Source organism: Bubalus bubalis, chromosome 20, assembly GCF_019923935.1.
Source record: "Bubalus bubalis isolate 160015118507 breed Murrah chromosome 20, NDDB_SH_1, whole genome shotgun sequence".
In the NCBI taxonomy this organism is placed as follows: Eukaryota; Metazoa; Chordata; class Mammalia; order Artiodactyla; family Bovidae; genus Bubalus; species Bubalus bubalis.
Window position 1 is genome coordinate 11,356,265 of NC_059176.1, and position 25,700 is coordinate 11,381,964.

General features: G+C 45.2%; 1 protein-coding gene across 2 annotated transcripts; it reads left to right on the forward strand.

Annotated features, from left to right (window-relative positions):
• The first annotated feature begins 313 nt into the window (after nt 1-313).
• Nucleotides 314-24,516, forward strand: SERPINA6 (serpin family A member 6). Of its 2 annotated transcripts, none has more exons than XM_006049531.3 (5): nt 314-421; nt 11,787-12,415; nt 17,461-17,731; nt 22,385-22,532; nt 24,127-24,516. In XM_006049531.3, the coding sequence occupies exons 2-5, from the start codon at nt 11,806-11,808 to the stop codon at nt 24,310-24,312; spliced, it is 1,215 nt and encodes a 404-aa protein (XP_006049593.1). In that variant the 5' UTR covers nt 314-421; nt 11,787-11,805; the 3' UTR covers nt 24,313-24,516. The 2 variants fall into 2 exon arrangements, with proteins under 2 accessions (XP_006049593.1, XP_025127041.1); XM_025271256.2 differs by lacking the exon at nt 314-421 and adding an exon at nt 1,803-1,946.
• Nucleotides 24,517-25,700: the final 1,184 nt, after the last annotated feature.

Here is a 25,700-nt window from a genome sequence, read left to right on the forward strand (position 1 = left end):
GACTCGTTCCCAGACCAAGCTCAGCGCCTGGTTCTTCACGGGCGTGAGCACCATCATGCTAATTAAGGACACCTGTGGCTTCTGCACCCACTGCCACCCAGGCAACCACAAACCCTGACGTAACTCCAGCCACATTTTGCTATTAAAAAATCAAACCTCAGGGAATTGAATGCAGAAGAAAGTTAATTTGCAGCATTGCTGTGTTTACTTAAATTTCCTGGAAAAGGCTTCCATTGGTTAATGACTTGGGGGAGGGGACCACCAAATGGTGAAGGCCACTGGCCCCCCTCTAACCATTAACCAGCTGGGAAGCTGACCAACAGGATTTAGCAGCAGCAGCCCCGCTGGCTTACTGTACACCTGACATGATCCAGGACAGCAGGACCAAGCCAGCAGTTGCAGCCTGAGCCCACTGCTGACCGTGAGTAACAGCTGCCCGGCCTCCAGAACCAAGCCATGACTGCGTCTTGCTCACTTGAATTTTTTTTTTTTAAATGGGGCATGGAGCCTTAGGGCAACCAGCAGTGACAGGAGACAACCCTAGAGACGGTTTTCCAGAGTCTGTGGGCCACCCACAGGGGTTTTGATTTTTCCTGGGCTCCTGTCTTGCAGGAGTTGACTCGGCACTAAGAGCCATTCCCAGCTATCACACAATGCCCCTAAGGCCAGCCAGACAGCCATTAACAGCCTCTGAGACGGAGTCTGAGAGCTGGGATGGATCGGCACAATAGAGTGCCCCTGCCGGGGGACACAGGCAGGGGAGGGCAGTGCCCAGGTGACCCAGCACAGACTGTACCCTACAAAGCTGCACACACCTCCTCCCTGGGTGACCTGGGGCAAGGATCCTGCAGACAGAACGGAACTACCAGCATTTCAGTACACAGTCCGAGGTTTAAATGCACAGGGCCTGGGACTGTGCCTGACTTGTACAGAGCATCTAGAAAAATAGAGAACACAGTGGGTGTGTACTGCATGTGTGACTTCAAAAATGAGGGACAAGGAAGACATACATGAAATGAAATCCATGGATGATATTGATATTCTGCATGTTTACGTTGCTGGGTTTTCACTCTAAAGAAAGGCAGAACAAGCTATGTAGTCAGATGGCTGGGCTTGGGATTTCAGCTCTCACTCCCTGGGCCTCAGTTTTCTCATCTGTACAATGGACCCAGGATGACCCAGGAAGTGAGGTCATTAAAGAAAGCACTGTTAACAGCTGTGGCTGATATTCACAACAGTCTTGTGAGGTGGGTAGAGTTTTAATCCCCATCTTGGAGGATTAGTACAGGAGGGGATTAGCACAGGAGGGTATGAGGCATGAGGACAGAGACAGCAGGAAGAGAAGGGAAGAGAGAAGAATTTCTACTGGGGGCAAGCCCATCCCATTCCAGGCTGTGAACTGCATCAGGTCCTTGCCCAAGAAGGGGCCAAAGATGAGCATGGAGATGGCCAGGACTGAAGCAAAGATCTCACTACAGTCTGACAGGGGCAGTGACAGAGAGAAGCATAGAGGAGGGCTTCCTGGAGGAGGTAAGGAAGTGATCCAGGCATGACAGGGAGGGGACAGGCCAACAGAGTGCAGAGACTGGAGCCACATGGGGCAGGACTGGAACTGGCCCATCTTTGTCTCCAGTTCTCAGGCCAGAGCCAGGCTTTGCAAACATTGGCGAATGGAATGACCTCCCTGGCCTGACCCAGGCAGAGGGATGAAAGTCTGATACGTGCTTGGAGGACACCCCAAGAGACACAGTGTTGCTATGACTGAGATTTCAACAGGCCAGATTTGGGGTTGGGGGGTGAGGCAGAACTCTCTGGGCAATGTGAGTGAGGATCATCCCTGCCTGGGAGCAATGGGAGTCCCTGACAGCTTTTCTGCAGGAGGCTGGCCCATCTGCTTGATTCTGGAAACATGCCCTGGCTGCAGAGGAAAGAAAGGTTGGCAGGAGGTGAGCAGGAGGCATGGAGATCAGGTCGGGGAGGAGGGGCAACTGGGAGGGATGCCAAGTCCCAACTCTGGGCTCTGTCCTAGAACTGGAGAAGAAGACAGACCCCAGAAAGGTGGACGGTCAAATGGGCCAGGCCAGGGGTAGGTGTTGTTAGCAACTCTATTTTATATCAAGGAAACGGGCAGAGTTTAAACAGTGCACCCAGGTCACCTGGGTCATAAGATAGTGCTGACTCCATCTGACTTGGTCTGCCATGAAACCTGGGAAAATGGAGATTGTCTGTAAGCCAGGCAACTGGGCAGGGAGGGGGCAAGGCGCTTATCAAAGCCAAGAAGCCAGGAACAGGAATTGTATTTACACCACGTGGAGGGAGGCAGGCAGGGGGGTTGAGAGGGGCTCAAAGAGAGGTTCTCATGAAGTTCTGGGTTTGCAGTGGGCCAGGAAAGGGCATCAGGGTGTGTTCCAGAGCAGATTAGTGACTCCCACCTTCAGTGTGCATGCATTCTCCTGGGGGACTGGTTTCACTGTGGGTTCCCAGCCCCATCCCAGCATAGCTAGTCCTGCAGGTGGGGTGGTGCAGGGGGACCTGCTTCTCCTATAAGCATCCTTCCTTCATAGGAATATGGGGGCGTTCCATAAAGCACAGGGCTTGGGACCACTGGCCTTTCAGACAGGGTGTCTGCTTACTGATTCTGACCTTGGCTGTATTTTTTGGAATCATTTTATCAAACCTTTTTAATGGCTTATCATTAATTTTTTATTGTGATAAGATATATAAAGACTGAGCCTTTCAACCAGGTTTAAGTGTGCAGTTCTCTGGTATCAGGTACATTCACATTGTTCTGTAACCATCACCACCATCCATTTGCAGGACTTTTTCATCATCACAAACTGAAACTCTACCCATTGAATCCTAACTCTCCATTTCCCCCCTCCCCACCCCCAGTGCTGTTAACTACTAACCTACCTTGGGTTTCTATGAACTTGACTGTTGTAGGGCTCTCATGTGGCTCAGTCAGTAAAGAATCTGCCTGCAATGCAGGAGACATACTGATCTCTGCCCCCTGGTTCCTAGCACCGAGTTCCTAAAACCCTTGTAATTCCCCAAGTGATAAGAACGCGAGAAGCATCTTCTGCTCGAGTATTTGGTCTTTGACCCTGCTTCCTGAGGCAGAGCTCCAAAATCCCTTGGCATTTCCTGGGTGGCAGCAGTGTCCTTTGCTCTAATGAGGAGATGCTGGGTGACCTCCTGGATGGGTGACCTCCTGGATGGGTGACCTCCTGGATGGCCTCAGGATGGGGGCGGGTCACCTGAAAGACCAAGTCATGACTGGAACTTGGAACTTTCAGCCCCATCCTGCAGGAAAGGGCGAGGGGTTAGAGATTACGTTCATGATCAATTCCACCTACGTGATGAAGCCTCCATAAGCATGCCAAAGGTGTGGGGTTCAGAGAGCTTTTGGATGTAAATGGCGAGAGGTGTACATACAAGCCACAGGGACAAGAGCCCCTGTGCTTAGGACCCCTCTAGACCTTGCCTTACTCTCTTTATCTGGCTGTTCATCGTTATTATACCCTTTACTTTTTATTTATTTTAAATTTTTAGTGGAGTATAGTTGATTTACAATGGTGTGTTGATTTCTGCTGTACAGCAAAGTGAATCAGTTATATATACACAAGTATTCACTCTTTTTTTAGCTTCTTTTCCCATGTAGTTCACTGTGAAGTATTGAGTCGAGTTTCCTGTGCTATACAATAGGCTCTTCTTAGTTATTTTATAATAGTAGTATATGTATATTAATCCCAATCTCCCCATGTATCCCTTCTCCCTCCCTTTTCCCTGGGTAACCATAAGTGTGTTTTCTGTATCTGTGACCCTATGTAAGCTCATTTGTAACTTTTTTTTTAGATTCCATATATAAGGAATACCATATGATATTTGTCTGTGTCTGATTTACTTCACTCAATATGGCAGTCTGTTGGTCCATCCATGTTGAAGCAAATGGCCTTATTTCAGTCGTTTTATGGCTGAGTGATATCCCATTGTACATATGTACACATCTTTATCCATTCCTCTGTCAAAGGACATGTCCTGATAACTGTAAATAGCACTGCAGTGAATGTTGGGGTATGCATCTTTTTGAATTATGGTTTTCTCTGGATATATGGTCAGGAATGGGATTTCTGCATCATATGGGAGCTCTATTTTTAGTTTTTTAAGGAATCTCCATACTGTTCTCCATAGAGTCTGGACCAATTTACATTCCCACCAACACTGTAGGAGGGTTCCCTTTTCTCCACACCCTCGCCAACATTTATTGTTTGTAGATTTCTTGATGATGGCCATTCTGATCTTGCATTCCAGGAATTAATGCCAATTTGACATAGTGTAAAATCCTTCTACTACACTGCTGAATGCTGTTTGTTAACATTTTATTGAGGGTTTTTGCATCAATGTTCATAAACAATTGTCTGTAGTTTCCTTTTCTTATCGTGTCTTTGTCTGCCTTTGGTATCAGGGCAATGAATGAGTTAGGAAATATTCCCTCCTCTTCGGTTATTTTGGAAAAGTTTGAGGAGAATTTGTGCCAATTCTTCTTTAAGTGTTTGGTAGAATTCAAAACTGAAGCTGTATAATCCGGGTTTTTCTTTGTTGGGAGGTTTTCAATTACTGATTCAATTTCCTGACTACTTAAAGGTCTATTCAGATTTTCTGTCTCTTTGTGGTTTAATTGTGGTATGTTTTGTGTTTCTATAAATTTTACATTTCATCTAGGTTATCCAATTTTTTGGTGTATAACTTCCAATTTTTTCATAGTATTCTCATAATTTTTAAAAAATTTCTGTGCTATAGGTAGTAACAAACCATGTGCTCACCAGGACCTGTGGTGAGTGTCTGAGTGTCTCCTATGGAGGATGGGTAAGCAGTGGACTGCTGCAGGGACAGGGGCTCTGGGTGCAGTAGACCTGGGTATGGCATAAACCCTCTTGGAGGAGGTCACCATTAACCCCACCATAAAGCTGCCAAAACTTACATAGGACTGGGGAAACACACTCTTGGAGGGGACAAACAAAACCTTGTGCACACCAGGACGCAGGAGAAAGGAGCAGTGACCCCACAAGAGACTAGCCCAGACTTGCCTGTGAGTGTCCAGGAGTCTCTGGTGGAGGCGTGGGTCTCAGTGGCCTGCTGCAGGGTAGGGGGCACTACCTATGAATGAAGCAGTGCCTGCATGGGACCTTTTGAAGGAGGTCTCCATTATCTTCATTACCCCCACCATAGTTTGGCCTCAGGTCAAATAACAGGGAGGGAACGTAGCCCCACCCATCAACAGAAAATTGGATTAAAGATTTATTGAGCATGGCCCCACCCATCAGAACAAGACCCAGTTTCCCCTCCAGTCAGTCTCTCCCATCAGGAAGCTTCCATAAGCTTCTTATCCTTCTCCATCAGAGGGCAGACAGAATGAAAAACAGAATCACAGAAAACTAACCAATCTGCTCACATGGACCACAGCCTTGTCTAACTCAATGAAACTATGAGCCACGCCATGTAGGGCCACCCAAGACAGATAGGTCATGGTGAAGAGTTCTGACAAAACGTGGTCCACTGGAGAAGAGAATGGCAAACCACATCAGTATTCTTGCTTTGAGAACCCCATGAACAGTATGAAAAGGCAAAAAGATAAGACACTGAAAGATGAACACCCCAGGTCAGTAGGTGCCCAATATGCTACTGGAGATCAGTGGAGAAATAACTCCAGAAAAAATGAAGCAATGGAGTCAAAGTAAAAACAACATTCAGTTGTGGGTGTGATGGGTTATGGGAGTAAAGTCTGATGTTGTAAAGAGCAATACTGCATAGGAACCTGGAATGTTAGGTCCATGAGTCAAGGCAAATTGGAAATGGTCAAACAGGAGATGGCAAGAGTGAATATCAACATTTTAGGAATCAGTAAACTAAAATTGACTGGAATGGGTGAATTTAACTCAGATGACCATTATATCTACTATTATGGGCAAGAAAACCTTAGAAGAAATGGAGTAGCCATCATAGTCAACAAACAAGTCTGAAATGCAGTACTTGGATGCAATCTCAAAAATGACAATGATCTTGGTTCGTTTCCAAGGCAAACCATTCAATATCACAGTAATCCAAGTCTATGCCCCAACCAGTAATGCTGAAGAAGCTGAAGTTGAATAGTTCTATGAAGACCTACAAAACCTTCTAGACCTAACACCAAAAAAGATATCTTTTTCATTATAGGGAACTGGAATGCAAAATTAGGAAGTCAAAAGATACCTGGAGTAACAGGCACATTTGACCTTGGAATAGAGAATGAAGCAGGGCAAAGTCTAATAAAGAGTTTTGCCAATAGAATGCACTGGTCATAGCAAACACCCTTTTCCAACAACACAAGAGAAGACTCTACACATGGACATCACCAGATGGTCAATACAGAAATCAGATTGATTGTATTTTTTGCAGCCAAAGATGGAGAAGCTCTATACAGTGAGCAAATACAAGACCAGGAGATGACTGTGGTTCAGATCAGGAACTCCTTATTGCCAAATCCAGACTTAAATTCAAGAAACTAGGGAAAACCACTAGACCATTTAGGTATCAGTTCAGTTCAGTTCAGTTCAGTCGCTCAGTCATGTCCAACTCTTTGCAACCCCATGGACTGCAGCACACCATGCCTCTGTGTCCATCACCAACTCCCAGAGCTTACTCAAACTCATGTCTATTGAGCCATCCAACCATCTCATCCTCTGTCATCCCCTTCTCTGCCAGCCTTCAATCTTTCCCAGCATCAGGGTCTTTTTCAAATGAGTCAGTTTTTCAAATCAGATGGCCAAAATATTGGAGTTTCAGCTTCAGCATCAGTTCTTCCAATGAATATTCAGGACTGATTTCCTTTAGGATGGACTGGTTAGATCGCCTTGCTGTCCAAGGAACTCTCAAGAGTCTTCTCCAACTCCATAGTTTAAAAGCATCAATTTTTCAGTGCTCAGCTTTCTTTATAGTCCAAGTCTCACATCCATACATGACTACTGGAAAAACCATACCTTTGACTAGACAGATCTTTGTTGGAAAAGTAATAGCTCTGCTTTTTAATATGCTGTCTAGGTTGGTCATAACTTTTCTCCCAAGGAGCAAACATCTTTTAATTTCATGGCTGCAGTCACCATCGGCAGTAATGTTGGAGCCCAAAAAACTAAAGTCTGTCATTCTTTCCACTCTTTCCTCTTCTATTTGCCATGAAGTGATGGGACCAGATGCCATGATCTTAGTCTTCTGAATGTTGAGTTTTAAGCCAACTTTTTCACTCTCCTCTTTCACTTTCATCAAAAGGATCTTTAGTTCTTCTCCGCTTTCTGCCATAAATTTGGTGTCATCTACATATCTGTGGTTTTTTATATTTCTCCTGGCAATCTTGATTCCATCTTGTGCTTCATCTGGTCCAGCACTTCTCATGATGTACTCTGCATATAAGTTAAATAAGCAGGATGACAATATACAGCCTTGACATACTCCCTTCCCAATTTGAAACCAGTCTGTTGCTCCATGTCCAGTTCTAACTGTTGCTTCTTAACCTACATACAGATTTCTCAGGAGGCAGTTCAGGTGGTCTGGTATTCCCATCTCGTGAAGAATTTTCCACAGTTTGTTCTGATTCACACAGCCAAAGGCTTTAGCATAGTCAATAAAGGTATTATTATACAGTGAAAATGACAAATAGCTTCAAGGGGTTAGATCTGATAGACAGAGTGCCTGAAGAACTATGGATGGAGGTTCGTGATATTGTACAGGAGTCAGTGATCAAGACCATTCCCAAGAAAAAGAAATGCAAAAAAGGCAAAATGGTTGTCTGAGGAGGCCTTACAAATAGCTGTGAAAAGAAGAGAAGTGAAAGACAAAGGAGAAAAGGAAAGATATACTCATCTGGATGCAGAGTTCCAAAGAATAGCAAGGAGAGGTAAGAAAGCCTTCCTCAGGGATCAATGCAAAGAATAGAGGAAAACAATAGAATGGGAAAGACTGGAGATCTCTTCAAGAAAATCAGAGATACCAAGGGAACATTTCATGCAAAGATGGGCACAATAAAAGACAGAAATGGTACGGACAGAAGATATTAAGAAGAGGTGGCAAGAATACACAGAACTATACCAAAAAAGTCTTCATGACCCAGATAACTACAATGGTATGATCACTCACTTAGAGCCAGACATCCTGGAATGCGAAGTCAATGTGAAGCCTTAGGAAGCATCACTACGAACAAAGCTAGTGGAGGTGATGGAATTCCAGTTGAGTTATTTCAAATCATAAAAGATGATGCTGTAAAAGTGGTGCACTCAATATGCCAGCAAATTTGGAAAACTCAGCAATGGCCACAGGACTGGAAAAAGTCAGTTTTCATTCCAATCCCGAAGAAAGGCAATGCCAAAGAATGCTCAAACTACTGCACATTGCACTCATCTCACATGATAGCAAAGTAATGCTCAACATTTTCCAAGCCAGGCTTCAACAGTATGTGAACCATGAACTTCCAGATGTTCAGGCTGGATTTAGAAAAGGCAGAGGAACCAGAGATCAAATTGCCAACATCCATTGGATCATCAAAAGAGCAAGAGAGTACCAGAAAAATATCTATTTCTGCTTTATTGACTATGCCAAAGCCTTTGACTATGTGCATCACAATAAACTGTGGAAAATTCTTCAAGAGATGGGAATACCAGACCTCCTGACCTGCCTTCTGAGAAATCTGTATGCAGATCAAGAAGAAACAGTTAGAACTGGACATGGAGCAACAGACTGCTTCCAAACTGGGAAAGGGGTATGCCAAGGCTGTAAAGTGTCACCCTGCTTATTTAACTTATATGCAGAGTACGTCATGAGAAATGCCAGGCTGGATGAAGCACAAGCTGGAATCAAGATTGCCAAGAGAAATATCAAAAACCACAGATACGTAGATGACACCACACTTATGGTAGAAAGTGAAGAAGAACTAAAGAGCCTCTTGATGACAGTGAAAGAGGAGAGTGAAAAAGTTGGCTTAAAACTCAACATTCAGAAGACTAAGATCATGGCATCTGGTCCCATTACTTCATGTCAAATAGATGGGGAAACAGTGGAAAGAGTGACAGACTTTAGGTTTTTTTGGCTCCAACATTACTGCCGATGGTGACTGCAGCCATGAAATTAAAAGACGCTTGCTCCTTGGAAGAAAAGTTATGACCAACCTAGACAGCATATTAAAAAGCAGAGACATTACTTAGCCAACAAAGGTCCATCTAGTCAAAGCTATGTTTTTTCCAGTAGTCATGTATGGATTTCAGAGTTGGACTATAAAGAAAGCTGAGCACTGATGAATTGCTGCTTTTGAACTGTGGGGTTACAGAGTCCCTTGGACAGCAAGGAGATCCAACCAGTCCATCCTAAAGGAAATCAATCCTGAATTTTCACTGGAAGATCTGATGCTGAAGCTGAAACTCCAACACTTTGGCCACCTGATGTGAAGATCTGACTCATTTGAAAAAGACCCTGATGCTGGGAAAGATTGAAGGCAGGAGGAGAAAGGGACAGAAGATGAGATGGTTGGATGGCATCACTGACTCAATAGACATGAGTTTGAATAAACTCCAGGAGTTGGTGATGGACAGGGAAGCCTGGCGTGCTGCAGTCCTTGGGGTCGCAAACAGTCGGACATGACTGAGCAACTGAACTGAACTGAACTGATAAGTAATAATGCCCCTACTTTCATTTCTGCTTTTGGTAACCTGAGACTTCTCTCTCTTTGTTGATTAGTCTAGCTAAAGGCTTATGAATTTTGTTAATCTTTTTGAAGATTAGATTTTATTATAATTATATACTAATATATGGTTATAATACTATACAATATCATATTTTGGCTTCATTGATTTTCTCTAACTTCTATTTATTTATCTGTGCTCTAATTTTTACTGTTTCCTTTCTTCTGCTAGCTGTACTCTCTTTTGGTTCCTATTTACATGGATTATCTTTTTCCATTCTTTTCATTTTCATATATGTACCTTTGGATCTAAAGTGAATCTTTTGTAGTGAGCATATATTTGTTTCTTTTTTTAAAATCCATTCTGTCGATCTCTGTCTTTTGACTGGAGAATTGTATCCATTTACATTAATTACTCATATGGAGGAAATACTTGGTCATTTTCCTATTTGTTTTCTATATGCCTTATAGTTTTTTGTCCTTTATTTCCTGTATTACTAATATATTTTTGTGTGTTTAGTTGATTTTTTGGATTACATAGGAAGATTTATATTCCTTAATACAAAGGAAGGAGTTTAATTACCTTCCACTTCCCTCGGTGCATGTGCTGTGTGGTGCTCAGTCATGTCCAACTCCTTGCGACCCTATGGACTGTGTAGCCTGCCAGGTTCCTCTGTCCATGGGATCCTTCAGGCAAGAATACTGGTGTGAGTTGTCATGCCCTCCTTCAGGGGATCTTCCCAACCCAGAGATTGAACCCAGGTCTCCCACATTGCAGACAGATTCTTTACCATCTGAGCTACCAGGGAAGCCCAAGAATACTCAAATGGGTAGCGTATCCCTTCTCCAGCAGGTCTTCCTGACCCAGGAATCAAACTGGGGTCTTCTGCATTGCAGGCATATTCTTTACCAGCTGAGCTAGCAGGAAAGCCCCTCTCTGTGCACACTCTATAACTATATCTTTTCAGGTTTTAATGGAAATTGCATTTAATATGGTAAAGTTATAACACTCTCATTTGACTTTATGCCAGATCATCTTCAATAACATACAAAATTGCTCTTATATAGTTCCATTCCCGTATCTTTTCAGTCATATAAGTCACAAATTACATCTTTATTCATTGTGTGTCCAAGATGATACGTGAATAATTACATTTTGTGTGTCACTCTTTTAAATCGTATAGAAAACATAAACAAGTGGAATTACAAGTCAAAATTATGCTAGTTTTTATACTTACTCATATATTTACCTTTTGCAGAGATCTTTACTTCTTCTTACAGAACCTATTTACTTTCTGGTGTTCTTTCATTTTAACCAGAAGTACACCCTCTAGCATTTCTCATAGGAGAGGTCTAGTGGTAAGCTCCCTCAGCTTTTGTTTATCTGGAAATGTCTTAGTTTCTTCCTCACTTTTGAAGGACAGTTTTGACTGATAGAGTATTCTTGGCTGATAGTTTTTTTTCTTTCAGAACTTTGAATGTATTAGTTGAGTGGGTATTTAACCTTTCTGAGCATCTATTCTGCCTGCTGCCACTGCTGTGTTGCTTCAGTCGTGTCTGACTCTGTGCGACCCTATAGACGGCAGCCCATCAGGCTCCACCGTCCCTGGGATTCTCCAGGCAAGAACACTGGAGCGGGTTGCCATTTCCTTCTTCAATGCATGAAAGTGAAAAGTGAAAGTGAAGTCGCTCAGTCGTGTCCGACTCTTAGCGACCCCACGGACCGCAGCCTACCAGGCTCCTCCGTCCATGGGAGTTTCCAGGCAAGAGTACTGGAGTGGGGTGCCATTGCCTTCTCTGTCTATTCTGCCTACCTAAAATCAAAATAATCCTTTATACTTTGTTGTTGGTGAAGCAATATTTTGGGCACATTGTTTGGTATTTGAAAATCACAGCAGGTGCAATTCATACTTTCAGGTGAGGAAATCAAGGCCCAGAGTTCTGACTTGCCCCAGGTCACACAGCCAATGTAGAAGAAGAAATTGGAGCTTGAGTGGGGTCTTTGCTAGGGCTTCTGCCTACCACTTGCCATGCCCCACTGCCTCAGAGGACCCACATCATCTAATGAGCATCTCTGATTTTGCAGGACCTGGCCATCCTGGACAATGCTACCCACCCTGTACACCTGTCTCCTCTGGCTGTCTACCAGTGGGCTCTGGACCGTCCAGGCTAAGGGCTCTGACACTGACATGAGCACAAGGAACCCTCACCGGGACTTGGCTCCAAACAATGTTGACTTTGCCTTTACCCTGTATAAGCACTTAGTGGCCTCAGCTCCCGGCAAGAATGTCTTCATCTCCCCTGTGAGCATCTCCACGGCCTTAGCTATGCTGTCCCTGGGCGCCAGAGGCTACACACGGGAGCAGCTTCTCCAAGGCCTGGGCTTCAACCTTACTGAGATGTCCGAAGCTGAGATCCACCGGGCCTTCCGGCATCTCCACCACCTCCTCAGGGAGTCAAACACCACCTTGGACATGACCATGGGCAATGCCTTGTTCCTTGACCACAGCCTGGAGCTTCTGGAGTCATTCTCAGCAGACACCAAGCACTACTACGAGCTGGAGGCCTTGACCACAGATTTTCAGGACTGGGCAGGAGCCAGCAGACAAATCAACGAGTATATCAAGAATAAGACGCAAGGGAACATTGTGGACTTGTTCTCAGAGTCAGATAGCTCGGCCACACTCATCCTGGTCAACTACATCTTTTTTAAAGGTACCCCTCACCCATCCCATTCAGTTAAAGCCATCAAAGCCCAGAGTGTACTCTTAGGCAAAGTCTTTGATCTTACAAAGCACATACATGTCTGAAGAGTCTCCATCTTCACCATGATCCTATTAGAAAAGTGAATTACATCACCCTCACCAAGGATCAAAATGACACTCAGAAGAACAGTTTGCCCATGCTCTTGCAGGTTGGTTTAAGGCCCACATGTAACCATGAACCCTCTGAGTGCCTCATGGTCTACAGATATTAGCCAAGTTCTGACTGAGAGTCAAGCACTTGGTCAGGGGCTGAAAATACAGTCTAGAACCAGACAGACAGCCCACACTCTCAGGAACTTCCAGACAGCCTATTAAACACTTCCCAAGCCAGCTCTGACCAAGATCCCTCTCAGTCAAACCACAGCCCCTCCTCACCAACTTGGAGCAAAATTTTCCAAAGTGCCTGTCCATAAAAATCACCATGGAGACCTGTTAAAATGACAGATCCTGGTGTCCATGCCAGATCTACTGGAGCAAAACTGCAGCAAGAATGTTCTAGAATTTGTATTTTTAACAAGGCCCCCTCCCCCAATCATTTTTATGAACAGGCAGCTTGGGAGTATACTAAACTTTGGTAGCTTAAACAGCACAAATGTTAGGCTCGTTACTTGTGTGTGTGTTTTGAGGATTTTAACATCTGCTCTCTTAGCAACTTTTAAGTTTATGTTGGTGTTAGTGTGCTAGTCACTAGTCATGTATGACTCTTTGCAATCCCGTGGACTGTAGCCTGTCGAACACCTCTGCCCATGGGATTCTACAGGCAAGAATACTGGAGTGGGTTGCCATTCCCTTCTCCAGGGAATCTTCCCGACCCAGGGATCGAACCTGGGTCTCCCACATTGCAGGCAGATTCTTTACCAACTGAGCCACCAGGGAAGCCCCAAAAGTGTTATTAACTGTAGTCACCAAGCTGTACCTTAGATTCCTGAAACTTACTCATTTTGTAACTGGAAGTTTGTACCTGTGACCACCTTCACCCATTTCTCCCATCATTCTATTCCCTGTTTCTGTAAGTTCTATGTTTTTAGATTCCACATATAAGTGACAGCGTAGTATTTGTCTTTCTCTATCTGATTTATTTCACTGAGCATAATGCCTTCAAGATTCATCCATGCTGTCGCAAATGGCAACATTTCCTTCTTTTAAGGGCTGAATAATATTCCAGTCAGTGTGTGTGTGTGTGTGTGAATATAAATTCACTTTTCTTTATTCATTCATCAATGGATATTTAAATTGTTTCCATATCTTGGCTATTGTGAATAATGCTTCAGTGAACATGGGAGTTCAGGTATCTCTTCAATATAGTGGGTTCATTTCCTTCTGATAATTCCTAGAAATGGAGTTGCTGGATCATGTGGTAGTTCTAGTTTTAATTTTTTGAGGAACCTCCATAATGTTTTCCATAAGGGCTGCACCAATTTACATTCCCACCAATAAGGCACGAGGGTTCCCCACATCCTTTTACCCATATCCTCACCAGCACTTGTTTTCTTTTTAATAATAGTCATCCTGACAGGTGTGATGCAATATCTCATTGTGATTTTGATTTGCATTTCCCTGGTAATTAGTGGTATTAAGCACATTTCCTTATACTTATTGGCCATTTATATTTTATCTTCTTTGGGAAAAAAATATCCAATCAAGTCCTCTGCTTAGTTTTAAATTTGATTGTTTGAGGCCTCTTTTGCTATTGAGTTGCATGAATTTCTTACATTTTTTTGGATATTACTCCCCTTATCTAATACATGTTTTGCAAATATTTAATTCCATTCCGTAGGTTGCCTTTTTTATTTGTTGACTATATCCTATGTAGAAGCTTTTTGGTTTGATGTGATCCCATTGGTTTATTTTTCCCTCTGTTGCTATACTTTTGCTATCTTACCCCGCCCCCCCCCAAAAAAAATCATAGCTAAGATTAATGTCAAAAAGCTTCTTTTCCCCTAAATTTTCTTCTAGGAGTTTTATGGTTTAAGGTCTTCTGTTTAAGTCTTTAACACATTTCAAGTTAGTTTTTGTGAATGATGTAAGATAGGTGTTCAATTTCATTCTTTTGTACATGAATATCCTTTTCTCAGCTCCATTTATTGAAGAGATTATTTTTTCCCCTTGAGTATTCTTGGTTCCCTTGTCATATATTAGCTGACTATATATGTGAGGGGTATTTTAGGCTTTCAGTTCCATTCCATTGGTCGATGTGTCTGTTTTTATGCCTGTACCATATAGTTCTGATTACTATAGCTTTATAATATGGTTTGAAATCAGGAGGTGTGATGCTTCCAGCTTTCTCTTCTTTCTCAATATGGTTTTGGCTATTCAGGATCTTTTGTGATCCCAATCAAAAGACAATATTCTTTACACTTGCCCATGGGAGGACCAAGGAATCTAGGAATGTTTGCCTGGAAATGTTCCTGGATGCTCCCGTGAATTCTCCAGGCCATGTCTCCCACTAGACTATGCACTCTTGTGCATGGCATCCTCAGCTCCTTGGGCACCCAAGTGCCTTTTCATAGTGCTTGGCACATGAAAGGAACTCAGCAGTGGTTGCATAGAAGTTCTGCAACACTGGTAGAGGGAGGACCTTCTTGAGCCTAAGGGAGAGTGAGAGACAGCTGGCAGGACAGGGGCTGACAGGGTATTATTTGACACAGGGCTTTTGTCTCACAATTTCTAAGCATTCTCATGACCACAATGGGACTGAGTTGATAGGAAATAATATTTCCTGGTAATAAAATCAGAAAGAGTTTGAACATCTGAAAGAAGAGCAGACATTGACAGGAGCGTGGGTTGCTTGATTATACACAGATGTTCTATGATAAAGCAAAGCTAATTAACAAGGCCCTGTTTAAGCTGAGAGATACTTTGAAATGTTTCCAGCAAGCCAGAATAATAATACAAATGAAGAATGGTGCAGCTTTCATCACTAAATTTAGGACATGGACAGTGTCCCTGGCGTGTTCCTTACTTAGTGAATTGTCTTAACAGCTCTTTTTCAGAGAACATTAGAAACATTGTTAAAAGATATTCCAGGGATTCATCCTTGCTGTCTCCAATTTCCCTTCATAAATTCCTAGGAATTTTCAAGAAGAAAAATCCCTTAAAGTAGAAGTTAGATGGCATTCTAAATTTGGTTTACTACCAAGCTGGATATACGATACACTTGCTTCTAGAAAAGAAATACTCAGTAAAAAGCACACAGCAAACTTTTAAGTATGGAAAACCTAGCACTAAAAAATATTTCATCCACAATTTTTTGGCTGTGAGTTGGAGCCATTGGCCACAAAACACACACCGCTTTAGTTCTGAGGAGTCCAGACTTCCTTTGTTTTAGTTCAGTCACTAAGTCATGTCTGACTCTTGCAACCCCATGGACTGTAGCCCACCAGGCTGCTCTGTCCATGGGATTTCTCAGGCAAGAATACTGGAGTGGGTTGCCATTTCTTTCTCCAGGGGATCTGCTGGACCCAGGGATCAAACCCATGTCCCCTGCATTGGCAGGCAGATTCTTTACCACTGAGTCACCAAGTAAGCCCAGAGGATGGCCTGAAAGCCCATAAACTATCTCACGTGCTGTGAGACAGCCTCAGTCATGGAGATGGACCAGGCGCAGTCCCTGAGTCTCCAGGATCTGCATCCATTGCTCCTTACCCTGCATCCTCTGGCTGTTGCCTGTCATCTCCCTTAGAAGCCCTTCCAGGATGCTGAGGCTGCCTCAGAACCAAGAATTTTGGCCTCATGGTCCAGAGATCCCACAGGTGGACGATGGAGAATGTCTGCTTGGAGCTATGCTCTGGCCACCTTCAGGCAGCCTCAGTTGGAAAACAGTGACCTCACAAGGGTTTCTGGGTTGGAGGTCAAGGGCAGCCAGAACACTTAGGGTTTTCTGGAGTCAGGGTCCTCATTCATCTCGACCTGGGGAGATAGTCTAGAGCCAAGGAGGCCCTGGTGAGACTCAACCCATATCTAAATATCCAAAAACCTGTCATCTCCAAGAGGACTTGGAGTTGCTTGGAATAAACTCAAGGGCTGAACAGGCTCAGCAGGCAGGCATTACCATCAGGCAGGCTTTGGCTTCATCTAAGGAGCAACTCCGGTGGCTCAGATGTAAAGAATCCACCTTCAATTCAGGAGATCTGGGTTCAGTCCCTGGGTTGGGAAGATTCCCCTGGAGAAGGGAACAGTTATCCACTCCAGTACGCTTGCCTGGGGAATTCCATAGACAGAAGAGCCTGGTGGGCTACAGTCCATGGGGTTGCAAAGAGTCGGACATGACTGAGTGAGTTTCACAAGGAGCAACTTCCTTCCCACCAGTATTAACCAGTAGTGGAAAGTCCCATCAATTACAGTAGTGAGTTTCCCATCACAAGAGGAACAAACAGATTGCATGATGCTGTTGTGGAATGTGGTGAAGGGAATATGAGTCCAGGTGGGGATGGGAGTCTGAGACCTTGAAGGACTCATCTCACCCTGATCCTGTCTCTAGGAAATGTGCTGTGGCCCTTGGGGCCACTCAGGAGGGGAGGAGGGGCCTGCAGGAAAGTGGGTACAACTGACTGGGTGACCGGGCTGCCTGCTGTGCTTCTGTGGCCAGGACATCAGGGGGTGAGGATGGAATGGTTGATCAGTTCCCCCAGCACTACTTCCAGAGCCCTCCAAGCCAAGATCCACTCGATCCAAAGTCTAGTGTACTGAATCCCACTCCCAAATCCCAGGACTGGCATCCTCTGTTTTCTCTCTCCTTCCATTTTTAGAAGTCAGTCTCAGAAAACATACTAATCCTCAGTGTATCCCAAAGGAGGATGGATCAGGCTTTACACCTCTGGGAATTTCACATCCTAGCACAAAATTCCAGCAGCTCTGTTGAGGACTTCCAGGTGGAGGAGGCCACTGCGTAATTTGTTTGGTGGTCATCCCTGGTGCTCTGATGCCACCCAAGCTGTGCTTTCCTCCTGCTCTCACGGGCCTGTTTTCTCCCCTCCCCGTCCCTCCTCTCCCCAGGCATGTGGGCACACTCCTTCGACCTGGAAAACACCAGAGAAGAAAACTTCTATGTGAACGAGGCGACCACGGTGCAGGTGCCCATGATGTTTCAGTCGAACACCATCAAGTACCTGAATGACTCGGTGCTCCCCTGCCAGCTGGTACAGCTGGACTATACAGGCAATGAGACTGTCTTCTTCGTGCTCCCAGTCAAGGGGAAGATGGAGTCGGTCATCACCGCACTGAGCCGGGACACCATTCAGAGGTGGTCCAAGTCCCTAACCATGAGGTAAGCCCTTAGCCAACTGAGTTTCTGCAGTTCCCAGAAAGTGGGGCAAGTAGAAAAGGGACCCATCTAGCTATCCTTCTACCCCTACACTTGCCCTCCAGGGCTTATTGTTTCCCTGTGTGCTGGGTTCTCTGACCTAGAAGTCACACTTGTTTATCCACCTGTTGATTGACACAGGGATGCTCTGGGGCATTCCACAAAGGGAGGTCCTTCTTAATCAGGAAGTTGATAGCTACCCCCTTTATTATCACATCTTTCATCTTTTTCTTAAACTGACTTCACAAACCCACACTGATCCATTCTGTTACCTTGCTTACCTGCCACCAAGCACTGCTAAAGATTCCTGAGAGACCATAAAAATACATAATGAAACTACTGACCATGGTACCCACCCTGGAAACAAAGCAAAGCCTGAAAGTGAAAGTCCCTCAGTTGTGTCCAGTTCTTTGCGACCCCATGGACTGTCCATGGAATTCTCCAGGCCAGAATACTGCAGTGGGCAGCCTTTCTCTTCTCCAGGGGATCTTCCCAACCAGGGATTGAACCCAGGCCTCCCACATTGCAAGTGGATTCTTTACCAGCTGAGCCACAAGGGAAGCCCAAGAATACTGGAGTGGGTAGCTATCCCTTCTTCAGCAGATCTTCCCGACCCAGGAATCGAACCAGGGTCTCCTGCATTGCAGGTGGATTCTTTACCAACTGAGCTATCAGGGAAACACACAAAGCCTATGAATGGTTAAATCACTTGAGGGATCTAACGCTTCTTCCATCAATCAACCAATCAGTAAATAAGTAAGAAAGTAAGGACATAAGTACATAATAAACTCATTTTTCCCAGGAGCCCCTGAGCTAGAGGGAAATCAAAATTATAGTCAAGCTTGTGTCCAGCCCTGATCCTCACCTTGGAGGAGGGAGCAGATGTTCTCAAGAAGACGGTCTTCACTCTTGGGAGATGGGAGTTTTGTCTATGCATGAGCCCATCAACATGAGAACTGGTGGGGGAGAGGATGCAGACTCAAGGGGAAGAGGGGCTGTAGGAGAAGGAGGCTGCCCTTGGATCTAGAGTCTCTCAAGAAGGCTCATGGGGCAGGCACCATATCATTCATCCATCCATCCATTCATTCAGTATCCATATGTGGAAGCAACTGCAGAAGGGATGTACTCTAGAGAAGAAAGAAGATTCTAGTGGAATTATTAGTGGTACAGTGACGTAAGCTCTGTCAGAGCAAGAGAGGGAAGGAGAGGCATAATGTATAAAACTTGGGGGAGGGTGGGAAACTGGACTCTGCCCCGGGAAACTGGGCTCTGCCCCAGGAAACTGGGGAAGGGGCTGCAGAGTGGAAGGCTTTCACTTTGAACTGAGCCTTAAGCCTGAGTAAAAGTTCAGTCAGCACGAAGCACCCCAGGATCGCGGGTGGAAGAGGTAACAGCACCAGCCAAGTCAGGGAGGCCAGGACCCGAGCACCATCAGCAGCAGAGGATAAGACAAATCCCTCTCAGATGAACTTGGTAATCCAAGAATTTTGCAGGCTGAAAAATCTAGAAAAAAGCTCTTGTACTTTGTTATGGACATAGGCTTTGTGTTCCATGGTTTGGGGTTCTTTTTATTATAAATGATCCTCTTGGAGAGCTGCTGAGTGCTGGTGCTTCTGGAGAGGTTAATCCAGTTCCAGAGTGGACAGGAAGTCCTAGGGCATTCTCCTTCAGGGAAGAGAGCTGTGGTCAGCTCTGTGTTCCACAGAGATCCCCAGAGCCACATGGGGGCCATGGAAGGCATTCTTAGTGTCCTTGGACCAACCATCCCTCCCTCCAGGGTGTGTGCATGTGAGCCCGTGTTTGGTCCATCCGTCCATCCATCCATCATGTGCTCAGTCGTCTGACTCTTTGCAACCCCCTGAATGCCAGGTTCCTCTGTCCATGGGATTTTCCAGCCAAGAATACTGGAGTGGCTTGCCATTTCCTCCTCCAGGGGATCGTCCCAACACAAGGATCAAACCCATGTCTTCTGCATTACAGGTGGATTCTTTACTGCTTGAGCCATTGGGGAAGCCCCATATGTTTGGTCAATAGTAGGGACCCATTTGCCAGTTTTTCTGGTCAACCATCCCATCCCTACCTCACCCTCACCCCTTGAAGGGACTCTGTAATTCAGGTACAGCCCCACCAGGTGGTGATAATGCTCTGATTCAAATTCTAAACCCTGATGTATTGAAAATGAGACAAAGGATATCCTTTCTCTTTACTCCAAAAATAATCTCTAAACTAAAATATTTAAAACAACATTCACCAGTAACATGTGCCATTTTCTTCTCGATTTTTGAAAAATAAACATTCAAGATAAAACTTTGCACCTTTAGACATCATATGTGATTGGGCATCTACTTTATCCCAATGATGTCACCCACAGCTCCTCACCTTCACACTCATGCAGTCACTTCTCACTTCTCACCACTCCCAGCATCACTGCCCCTTCCCCACCATGCTCTCCAATGGATCTGAGCTCAGCATCCTTCAGAGCCCAGCTGATACCCCACCTCCTGCTGGAAGCCCCTGGGCCCTACTCACAAGGTGCTCTCGTGAGAGCCTTCCCCCAGGTCCCCTAGATCAGCTGTCACCTTCCTGCTGCCGGCAGGTCATGGGGACAGCTCTCGGGGTAGGGCGATGGGGCTCCAACGCAACAAGTCCTGAAGAATCATAGTCCTGCTGCTTCCCAGGGGTGTGACTTTGGAGAAATTCCTCAGCCTCTCTTTGAGATTCAGTCTCTCATTCTGGAAATTGAAGATGTTGACTCTACTTTGTAAGGTTGCGCAGCTTAAGCGAGGTAAAGGAGGTCAGGAAGGTGAGCCAGGAGCTGCCCAGTATGGGTCTGCCTCCCTTACCTTCTGTGGCTATTGCTCATCTAGATAAGTCCCACATCTCGTTGGCCTTGGATTCCGCCTCAGTTCCCCAGGTTGGCAGCCTCCAGGCCTCCCCAGGGTGGCTTATGCTCAGTGCAGAGCAGCTCTCCGGCCTTCCCTCCCACAATGGACAGCACGTGCCTTGTGACTGACTTCAGGGTTTCAGGCATCCTCTCTCCCCTATGTGGTGTAGATGAGGACAAGCACAGAGAAGGATGGGACTTGGCTAAAGCCACACAGCATTAGCAGCACGGCTGGGGCCAGGACCGCTGCTCCCTGCTGCCTGTTCCCTCCACGCCTCCGTTTCTCCCAGGGGATGCTTGAGGTTCCACAGGACTTTTTTTTTTTTTTTAATTAAAGTACAGTTGATACACAGTATTGTGTTAGTTTCAGGTGTATAGCAAAGGGATTCAGTTATATATATCCTTTTATTGTTATTTTCCATTATAGGTTATTATAAGATAATGAATACAGTTCCTGTGCTATACAGTAAATCCTTGTTGTTCATCTAATTTATATATGGCAGTGTCTATCTGTTAATCCCATACTCCTAATTTATCCCTCCCACCCCTTCCCTTTTGTTAACAGTGTTTGTTTTCTAGGTCTGTGAGACTCTTTCTGCCTTATAAATAAATTCATTTGTATTATTTTTTAGATTCCACATATAAATTATATCATATAGTATTTGCCTTTTTCTATATGACTTATTTCACTTAGTATGATATTCTCTAGGTCCATCCATGTTGCTGAAAATGGCATTAATTCTTTCTTTTTCATGGCTGACTAATATTCCATTGTATATATACACCACATCTTTATCCATTCATCTGTTGAAGGACACTTAGGGTGTGTTGTCTTCTGTAAAGAGTGCTGCAATGAACATAGAGGTACAGCTATCCTTTCAAATTAAGAGTTTTCTCTGGATATATGCCCAGGGGTGGGATTGCTGGATCATATGATAAATTTTTAGTTTTTTAAGGAAATTCCATACTGTTTTCCATAGTGGCTGGACCAATTTATATTCCCACCAACACTGTAGGAAGGTTTCCTTTTCTCCATGCCCTCTCTAGCATTTATAAACTTATTATTTATAGACTTTTTAAATGATGGCCATTCTGACTAGTGTGTGGTGATGTCTCAGTGTGATTTTGATTTGCATATCTCTAATAATTAGCAATGTTGAGCATCTTTTCATGTGCCTGTTAGCCATCTGTATGTCTTTTTTGGGAAAATGTCTATATAGGTCTTCTGCCCATTTTGTTGATTGAGTTATTTGGTTTTTTGATATTGAGTTGTATGAGTTGTTTGTATATTTTGGAAATTAAGCCCTTGTTGGTAGCATGATTTGCAAATATTGGCTCCCACCCCATAGGTTGTCTTTTCATTTTGTTTATGGTTTCCATTGCTGTGCAAAAACTTCTGTTTTATTTGATCCTATTTTTTATTTTTGCTTTTATTTCTCTTGTCCACAAGGACTTCTTTAGGGATTCTTTCCTTCAGGGTCCAGTAGTTTAGCTGGATTGAGTGGAATCAGCTCCAAGAAAGAGCTGAGAAGAAAGGACTTTGCAATTCAGAGGCCCAAAGTAGAAACTGCTTGTGTGTTGCAGGGAGTGGCAGATGCTGCCTCCTGTCCTGTCCCCTCCCCTGTCCCCAAAGAGCAGGTCCAGCAGGGAGGCAGGTCATCCCAGGGGAAACAGGAGTCTGGCTGACCAGGCCCAGCCCAGGAAAGTCTAACCCCATCTGCTTACCCGAGCAGCCAGGTGGACCTGTACATCCCAAAGATCTCCATCTCTGGAGCCTACGACCTTGGGGGCATCATGGGGGACATGGGCATTGCAGACTTGCTCAGCAACCGGACACATTTCTCTGGCATCACCCAAGAGGCCCTGCCGAAGGTGTCAAAGGTAGGTGTCTTTACAGCCCCTCCTTCCCCTGCTACCAAAATTTACAGTACAAACAATAATAAGCAACACAGAGCCCATCCATGAACAGGTCACTAGAGCCCAGGCTGAGAGGTCTTCTCCAGGCCTCCAGTTTACAACAGGCTAAACAGAGACTCAGCAAGAACGTGACCTCCCTCAGGTCATACAGGAAGCTGGGGACAAAGCAGTAGCACAGTTCAGCGTCCACCTGTTCTGCCAGGCCACACAGAGGGGGCTCTGCGGAAGACAAAGTCATCACGGCAGGACTACTAGCAAAAGGAAGGGTCTACATGAGATCACACTGAATCTCCACCCTTCAGCTTTAGGTTCTGTCACTCAGAAAATATTAATGAACATGTTCCATGTGCCCCCACCTGGGCTAGATACTAGGGATGCCTCAGACAAGGCCCTGCCCTCACAGGATCTTACCGTCCTATGGATGACAAAAAAAAAAAGAGAGAGGGGACAGGAGAGTGAGAGTAGCCCCCGCCCTCACGCACACAGATCCTGACCACTGTGATGCCTGGCACACGGTGTGTGCTCAACAGTGCCTGTGTGTGAAGGACTCAGTCAAACTGCTACCTCCTTATAAGGTGGCTGCAACCCCAGTTTCTCAGAGGAGGAATCTCTGGGAGAGTGAAGGTCACAGAGGCAGTAAATAGAATAACATATGACTCAAAACCTCACATTCCCAGGACACACTGCAGGGGTTCCTAGCCCAGCTCAGCTTCTCCCTAGCCATGTGGGGCTCGTTACAGAGTGCACCGAGCCTCTGATTCCCAGCTGCTCCATCCAGGAGAGTCCTGTCCCTTCGTTGCTGTTGTTTACTTGCTAAGCTATGTCTGACCCCTTGCAGCCCCATGGAGCCCGCTCGGCTCCTCTGCCCACGGGATTCTCCAGGTAAGAATACTGGAGTGGGTTGCCATTTTCTTCTCCAGGGGCTCTTCGCCACCCAGGGATCAAACCTGCATCTCCTGCATTGGCAGGCAGATTCTTTACCACTGAGCCACCAGGGAAGCCATCCTATCCCATAGGTAGTGTTATTTAATCAGCCAGTTCTGATCTGTCCAAGGCTTTTAATACAAGCCACTCAAGAGTTTTACTGGCTTGAGAATATCTTCTAATTTTGATTATAACTAGGGATGTTTGAGAAGTCACAGATGACCCTTTCCCCTACAGAGTGGGGACAAGCCTTTTGCATAAATCAAACCCTTGTATTTACTGGCAAAGTGAAGAGGGAACGAGGTCTCCGTCCACCAGCCCAGGACCCAGTAAGGGACGCCCAATATGGATGCTGAACTCCAGTTTCAGCCCCCAGTCCTTTTATCTCTGTTGGTGGGCTCCACCTGCCGGTTTTCTAGGGAGGCAGCCTAGGTGTGACCTGGGTCCCGGAGGTGGACAGATTCCGGCGCTAGTCCTGGGCTGCCACATAAATGAGGAATCAGTAAGTGCCCTTCTCTGAGCCTCAGCTTCGCAGTCCAGAAAACTGAGGGTGGGAGGAGCTGAAGCGATGGAGCTCGGAAAGCTCCGCCCACGCAGCAGGTGCTCATCCTCCACGCGGGTCTGTTCCCACCAGGTGGTCCATAAGGCAGCGCTGCAGGTCGATGAGAAGGGCTTGGAGGCTGCTGCCCCGACCCGGGTCAGCCTGAGCGCAGCGCCCGGGCCGCTCACCCTCCGCTTCAACCAGCCCTTCATCATTATGATCTTCGACGACTTCACGTGGAGCAGCCTCTTCCTGGGCAAGGTTGTGAATCCGACCTAAGGGTGCACTCCCAGGAGCCAAGCTGCGTCTGACTCGGGCACCCAGACCCCACAGAAAGGGGTGGGAGGGCTCCCCCTAATCCTCCCCAGGTTCCCCTCTTGTAATAAATCACTGTCATTGCTACTGGTGACAAGTGTGGTTGAAGGGAAAGAGGGGGACAACCGATACATTGAGTAATATCAATATAATACTGTTCTGATGCAATTTTCTGGTTTTGATCTTTGTCCTACGGGTATGTGATATGTGGAAGCACCGTGAAAGGTCTATGGAAACATTACTATTTTTGTAAACTTTTGTCAGTTTGAAATTATTTCTAAGTAAAAACTTTAAAAAAGAAGGAATCATCCAAGTCAAAACACAACAGAAAGATGTATTTAAAGTGCTGGGGGTTGGGGGGTGCTGAATGTCATATCATTCAGAAAGCAAAAACAAAAAACAAAAAAATCCTTCAAAATTGAAGACAAAATAAAGGGATTTTTCAGAGAAATAAGAGCTGAGGAAGCTTACCACCTTTACTAAAAAAATTTAAGTAGTTCTTTACAGAGAAATAAGATGCTTCTAGATGGAAAGTAGGACGGACACAAAAGAATGAAGAGCACTGGAAAGGGTACACATGTGGACAAAGAAAAAAATATGTTTAAACACATTTAAAGTATCACTGCAGATGGTGACTGCAGCCATGAAACTAAAAGACGCTTACTCCTTGGAAGGAAAGTTATGACCAACCTAGATAGCATATTCAAAAGCAGAGACATTCCTTTGCCAACAAAGGTCCTTCTAGTCAAGGCTATGGTTTTTCCTGTGGTCATGTATGGATGTGAGAGTTGGACTGTGAAGAAGGCTGAGCGCCGAAGAATTGATGCTTTTGAACTGTGGTGTTGGAGAAGACTCTTGAGAGTCCCTTGGACTGCAAGGAGATCCAACCAGTCCATTCTGAAGGAGATCAGCCCTGGGATTTCTTTGGAAGGAATGATGCTAAACTGAAACTCCAGTACTTTGGCCACCTCATGCGAAGAGTTGACTCATTGGAAAAGACTCTGATGCTGGGAGGGATTGGGGGCAGGAGGAGAAGGGGACGACAGAGGATGAGATGGCTGGATGGCATCACTGACTCGATGGACATGAGTCTGAGTGAACTCCGGGAGTTGGTGATGGACAGGGAGGCCTGGCGTGCTGCAATTCATGGGGTCACAAAGAGTCGGACACGACTGAGCGACTGAACTGAACTGAACTTAAAGTATAACTAACTGTTTAAAACAAAAAGTTATCGATTTACTGCTTTTCAACTCCAAATTCTCCCTTCATTGCAGCTCTGCAAAAATTGGTCTGGACCTTTTAGATTAGGGTCTGGAGCTTTTATTCAGCCCTGGGCATCATCTTAAGCTTTG

Excerpts from the sequence above, each read along its gene's own strand:
- SERPINA6 (XM_006049531.3), top strand. The coding sequence starts at position 11,806 with ATGCTACCCACCCTGTACACCTGTCTCCTCTGGCTGTCTACCAGTGGG. Across the intron at positions 12,416-17,460 it reads CAACTACATCTTTTTTAAAG|GCATGTGGGCACACTCCTTC; the intron begins GTACCCCTCACC and ends TCCTCTCCCCAG. Across the intron at positions 17,732-22,384 it reads TCCAAGTCCCTAACCATGAG|CCAGGTGGACCTGTACATCC; the intron begins GTAAGCCCTTAG and ends TTACCCGAGCAG.